At 39.6% G+C, this 6,108-nt stretch overlaps 1 protein-coding gene across 2 annotated transcripts; it reads left to right on the top strand.

The window, feature by feature from the left end:
* Window positions 1–928: 928 nt before the first annotated feature.
* Window positions 929–5,630, top strand: alx1 (ALX homeobox 1). 2 transcript variants are annotated; one of them, XM_037254851.1, is made up of 4 exons: window positions 929–1,520; window positions 1,626–1,882; window positions 3,322–3,450; window positions 3,786–5,630. In XM_037254851.1, exons 1-4 carry the CDS (start codon window positions 1,319–1,321, stop codon window positions 4,113–4,115), a joined length of 918 nt encoding a protein of 305 aa, XP_037110746.1. In that variant the 5' UTR covers window positions 929–1,318; the 3' UTR covers window positions 4,116–5,630. The 2 variants fall into 2 exon arrangements, with proteins under 2 accessions (XP_037110746.1, XP_037110745.1); XM_037254850.1 differs by having other exon boundaries at window positions 3,783–5,630.
* The last annotated feature ends 478 nt before the right edge of the window (window positions 5,631–6,108 follow it).

The raw sequence follows: 6,108 nt of genomic DNA, 5'->3' as shown, positions 1-6,108 counted from the left end.
TCTAACAAGAGCCGCAGGATGTTTTTCTACAAATTGAATTTAAAAAAGAATGTTAGCCAAGAGCTGGCATCAGGTATTTTTGACCTTTAGCTCAATGTTGTAAACAAGTCTACGTATAGTATGCAAATGTTTTCAAACAAATTTTGTTTTCTTCAGCTATCGTGAATACGTTTTTAAACATGCGAGTGTGTTAATGGGGTGACTCGCGACATTTTGCCGACCATATAATCTTTATTGTAAACTAGCTTGGCTGTCTTCTGGAATGACCCCGGCTGGCGTGGTGTCCGGGAGTACCAAAATCCACAGAAAGCTCAGTGAACTTTTCACATTTTCCTCCTCAGCATGGTGCAGCTGCCACACTTGCTCACTTTAGAAGTCCAATAAGGCCCTCACCCCCTCTGCCACCTAATACTGATGTTTATTTGGACTTCTCCTTCTGTGGCATGCTCACTGACCCCAGAAAAACAGTTATCATCACAACACTGCAATTTGGTACCAGAATTAATATTCATTGATAAGATTTTTCCCAAATACTGCATTTAAAAAAAAAAAGGATTTTAAATAATTGCAACAATTTTATTTAGCATAACAAAGCAAGTTGTTTGCTCAAAAACACTTTGCTGAGTTATTTTTTCTTAATTCTTTAAGTTGGGTAGTTAATACAAGGGACAACAGTTCTAAACTTTACTTTACTCTTAAGAACTTATTAACTCTTAAGAAATTCCAAGTTGTCTTTTAAAATATCTTTGCAAAATTATGCATTTTTTGGACTTATTTTGTTTTCTGTATTTTAACCCTCTGTTGGTAATTCTTTGTCAATACACTTCTCTCCAAATTATGTTGAATTTAATGATGCAATTTTCCCAATTCGTGATGAATATATAAAATTATATATCTAAAAAAAAAAGATCTTTATACACACAACCAAAACAAGGACATACGATTATTGTATTCTCAGAGAAAACAGCAAAGTAAGCTTTCTACACCTTCAAAACGTGTAGATATTCTAAAAGCTAAATAAAATAAAAAAAATAGAAAAAGCAATTCAGTTGTAGTTTGAAGCACATGCACAAAACTAACTCTTAGAATGGGACTGTCGAAACTTTAGAAGAAATCATAGCTTTAGTTACACTTTGTTTCCTTTTCATTTCAGCAGCAGATTGTTTGTGGTTCGGTTCGGTGTGGACTGGGCCGTCGGTAGGAGGAGTTCTGGGGGAGAGTAGAGAGGGAGTGTGGTTGTTGTTGATGTCTGTGTGCGAGGGGGGGGGGGCGTCTTGGAAGACTTTCGGGGGGTCTATAAAGTCGTGCCGCCGCTGTGATGACCGCTGCACTCACAATGATGATGATGGACTTCATGGAGGACAAGTTTGGCTTGAAGAACCAGGCCATGAAGGCCGCGGACTACTTCATGGAGCCGGCTATGGAGAGTCTGGAAGGCGGCGTCTACTTCGCCAAGTCTCCCCCGAAATGCGCGCAGGCCTTTGGCGAACACCGCGTCTCCCCTCGCTCGGACCAGCACGGTAAAATAATTTATTGTCGTGCCATGAGTAAATCTATAAAAATAATTTAATTTTTGTTCATTGGTATGTTTTTTTTTTTTTTTTTAATTCTCCGGTGACTCCCAGGCGGCTACGGCGCAGCCAAAGCGGAGGAGCTGCCCGGCTCGGCGGCGTCATGTTGCCGCGGCGACGATGCGGACGAGTCGATGGCGGACAAGGGCGACGACAAGGTGACGAGCAGCAAGAAGCGACGCCACCGGACCACCTTCAGCAGCGCGCAGCTCGACGAGTTGGAGAAGGTCTTCCAGAAGACGCACTACCCGGACGTGTACGTGCGCGAGCAGCTGGCCACCAGGACCGAGCTGACCGAGGCCAGGGTGCAGGTAGGCGCGCTCACGCACGCACGCGTGCACGCATGCTCTTCATTTTGCACTATATTGTAGGATTCTCAAAGAAAAGCACAACTTTAGCTTGACGAGAATCTCTAGAAATACAAAAAGTTTGTGTTGTTTGTTTGAGATATGCCGCAGACATTTAGTTCGCAGACCTAGCAGTGTGTTTCTTAGAATAAAGTCAATTTAAAACAAATTAGACTCAAAACAATACATACAGTTAAGGTTTTCCAAACTTGCCAAAATGAATGACAATTTTAGCGACATACTTTTCAGTCTTTTTTAATTAGTTAATTTTATTTTGTCAAGCCTCGCCAAACACAAAAATCATATTTTTAGCTATTTATTTTTATTTATTAAATAGTTAATATTTTTTTTCCCCCAAAATGTTCAATGTCTTTTCAATTGCTCTATTAAAAAAAAAAAGAGATTATCCTGTGTTTACGTTTGATGTGTAACTCAGAACACACTTTCCAAAAGAAACGGTCATTTTTACCAACATTTTTTTCCGTGTCCTTTTAATTAAATGGTTGAATTCATGGTGTTTTTAAAATGACTATTATCATTATTTGCCTGCAGGACATGTAATTCAAAATAAGCGAACATGTCGAAAGAAATAGCAATTATAACAAAATACTTTTAAATGTCTTTAAAAAAGTTACTTAAAAAAAGATTATTCTTGTTTTCTCAGTAATTTTTAACAAATGCAGTCAAGCTTCTCTGGACATGCTAAAAGAAATGTATGTAAATTATATATAGCAGTCAAGGAGCATTTATCAGGAATATTAATATTATTTGCATGTTTGACATATAACTCAAAACAAATGTTGCCAAGTTTCACCAAACTTTTCAAAACAAAATTCAGCGACATTCTTAATTTCTTGGCAATTAAAGTGTTACTTTCTTTATTGTTATAATGATTAGTCAATTTTTAGTATGATTATTATTATTGTTGCCGTGTTATGTAAAAAAACAAACGCTGAGAAGGAATCTTAATTTTGAGCTGCATGTGTCGCTGGGTCTCCATTATACGGCCGATTTCTTTTGTTTTTTTTATAATATTACGAAAGATGGTTGCTTTGCAATTGTAAACACGAGGACTTCATTGTTTTTTTGTTTTTACCCATAATGCTTAATATTATCGTTCATACGCTATATAAATTAAATTGTATTGTTTTGTATATCTTTGACCTGTAATTCAAAACAAAATGAAGCTCCTCCAAACGTCCCAAAGTAGTCTTAACTCTATTTAGACATATGTCTGAGTGTCTCAAGATGGTTTTAAAATGTTATTATTGTGATTGGCACGATTGTCCTACATTGAGGCAAGCTCATCCAAATAACATTCAGAAGAAATTGTACCGCATGTATATGTTTTTTTTTTGTTTATTATGAGTTTAATATTATTGTTGTGTGTGTGTGTGTGTCAGGTGTGGTTCCAGAACAGAAGAGCCAAATGGAGGAAGCGGGAACGTTATGGACAAATCCAACAAGCTAAAAACCACTTTGCCTCCGCCTACGACTTGTCTGTGCTGCCTCGCACCGACGGCTACGGGCAGGTACGCATGTCCAACGCTGACATTTTTAATACACTCGAAAAATCATAACATCCACCGCATATTGTGACCTGCCAATTACAAATGTCACAGCAAATGGAATAAATGACATTTGGATCATTTGAAGCAAATGTTCAAGCAGTAAAAGAGAGATGTTTTGAATTTACAACTTTTATTGTCAATAATGGTGCGGTTAGTTGATTGTCAAACACAGAAGCAACACAAATACAAACATTAATTATTTTTCTTTGATTGTAAATTTTGATTGATTGCCCAACTCTTGAATCCAACGAAATGACGAATCGAATTTTGTCCTCCGCCGCTTCTTGTCCTAGCAGATTCCAAACAACTTGTGGTCCGGTGCCCCTCCGGCAGGTCCCGTGGTGTCCCCCTGCATGCTGCCCCGCGGTTCACCCCCCTGCGTGGCCTCCTACTCCCCGCGCTCGGCCTCTTCCGCCGCCGGGGAACACGGCTACTTCTCCAACCAGCAGAACCAGTTCGGCCATGTCTCCCTCAACAACTTCTGCGGCGACCCACTTCTCTCGCCGGCCGCCAACGGCCACCACGCCTTCGAAACCAAGCCCGAGTTTGAGAGGCGCTCGTCCAGCATTGCCGTGCTGCGCATGAAGGCGAAGGAGCACGCCGCTAACATCTCCTGGGCCATGTGATCCCGCTTCTAGACCCAAAGACACTTGGACACTCAAACCAAAGAAACATTTTTGAAGCTCAGGAGTGACGTGGGCTCAATGCTTGGGCTCACAAAACCCACTCTCATCTTTTAATGGTCACATGTTGACCCACTTCTAGAACCAAAGAAAGATTTACCAACTAGAACCAAAAAAACCACCCAGGGCTCAAGATTCAGGTGGACTCCAGTTATCGCACAGGAAGGAAATATAAAAAGACGTGTTTGGAGACACAGTTGGACATGCTGATACAAGTTGGCAAAGGCTGACCCGCTTCTGGAACCAAAGAAACTTCTAGAGCCAAGGAATGATGTGGAACCAACTTAACACACATGAAGGAAATAGTTCTTGCACATGAATGCAATAAAAAACACGCTGTTGTGATACCACGTTTGGACCCTTGGAATGCGCCCGCGTGTTGACATGGTCGCATGCTGACTCGCTTCGAGAGCCGATTGCCGATGTAACTTTGAGCCACTTCTAGAACCTAACGAAACACTTTTGAGGCTCTGGGGTGATGAAGACTAGTGAACGCAATAAATAAAATTCCACTGCCAGAGTTTGGAGACGGATGTGATACCACAATTGGACGCAATGAGCTGCTTCTAGAAACAAAGGAACACTTTTGAGAATGATGTGCACTCAAGGCACCAGAATGAAATCAAAGACACCACTTGTGATTGGAGGCAGATGAGATCACAAGTCTGGACTCACGGAGTGCGCCGTGTGTTTTTGCCGCAACTTGAATTAAAAACATGGACCTGCTTCTGGAAACAAACAAACACGGTTCCACTTCTGAGGTATAAACAAAACCTGTTTCTTGTTTCTGTAAAAATATACTGGCCAAACTCTGGAACCAAAGAAACATTAACCTGCTTCTGCTTCTAAAAAAAAAAAAAAAAAAACTTGTCTGCGGGGAGAAAAAAAGTGCACTTGTGGAAAAAAAAATCTAAATTGTGTTCCATTTTTGTCACAACAACAGCAACAACAAAAACATTCACCTTTTGACCTCCCACCCACAAGCTCCTAAATACTGACCTACTTCTTCAACCAAAGAAATGCTACCTACTTCTAGACTAGAACAAAATAAATGAAAAAACAAACAAAGGAACGAAAAAAATAAATAAAATACTATACCCTACCTCCCAATAAAACCCCCAAAACATTAACACGTTTGGAGCAAAAAACACACTTACGGTAACAATGGCGCTGACCAAACCAAAGCAAAAACACAAAGACCCATTTCTAGAAGAAAATTAAAAAAAAACTGACCAACTTATTGGTCATTTTCAGGATTTCAGAATGTGATTTTTCAAACGACGAATGACATGTTTGCTGAAGTTGAGCTAACTATTATAGCAACCTTCGTGATTTTGTGGCATCTTTTTCTGCTTTTAGGCTGGCCTGGCCTGGCCTGAGTGTCAATCGCTCAACAGAACTCTGGATATGTGATGTTAATATTCCTGTGCCAAAGTGAAATAAATGCCAATGACTTCATCCCAAATGTGCGTGATTGTTACATCAGCCAAGGATGGGTGGTTGCAGGAAGACGAAGAAATAATGTGCGTGTTTGGAAGAAAAAAAAAAAAAAGTTTACGAGCTCCTCAGTACACTTTGAGTCCGCTAGAGGGCAGCAGAGTAGTGGCTATTGTTTTGTGGTGTTTCTCAAACTTTTCACACCATGTTCACTTGATAAAATCCTGAATACTTCTCTAATAATTGAGTTCTGACATGACCTTTATCCAGTATTACATTCAAGTAAGTGAAAGCTTACTTTTTACCCGAATTCCTTAAAGGAATATGGGATTTATATCGTGGAGGAAAAATATCTCTGGAAAAATACACTTTTTCTGACAAGAAAAAAATCAAATAATAGTATGACTTTTTTGTACGTTTTCAATAGATACAAATAAAGAGTTAAATAATTTATTCCATGATATTTACTGTTAATTATTTAGTGGAGGAAGGGTTAAAA

This window comes from Syngnathus acus, chromosome 6 (assembly GCF_901709675.1).
Source record: "Syngnathus acus chromosome 6, fSynAcu1.2, whole genome shotgun sequence".
Classification (NCBI taxonomy): Eukaryota; Metazoa; Chordata; class Actinopteri; order Syngnathiformes; family Syngnathidae; genus Syngnathus; species Syngnathus acus.
Note: the sequence above shows the minus strand (reverse complement) of the source record. Positions and strands in the feature narration are given on the sequence as shown.

What these genes read in the sequence shown, in the direction of transcription:
- alx1 (XM_037254850.1), top strand. Translation starts at nt 1,319, where the DNA reads ATGACCGCTGCACTCACAATGATGATGATGGACTTCATGGAGGACAAG. An exon ending in CCCTCGCTCGGACCAGCACG is followed by an intron (nt 1,521 to 1,625) that starts GTAAAATAATTT and finishes GGTGACTCCCAG; the next exon opens with GCGGCTACGGCGCAGCCAAA. An exon ending in TGACCGAGGCCAGGGTGCAG is followed by an intron (nt 1,883 to 3,321) that starts GTAGGCGCGCTC and finishes TGTGTGTGTCAG; the next exon opens with GTGTGGTTCCAGAACAGAAG.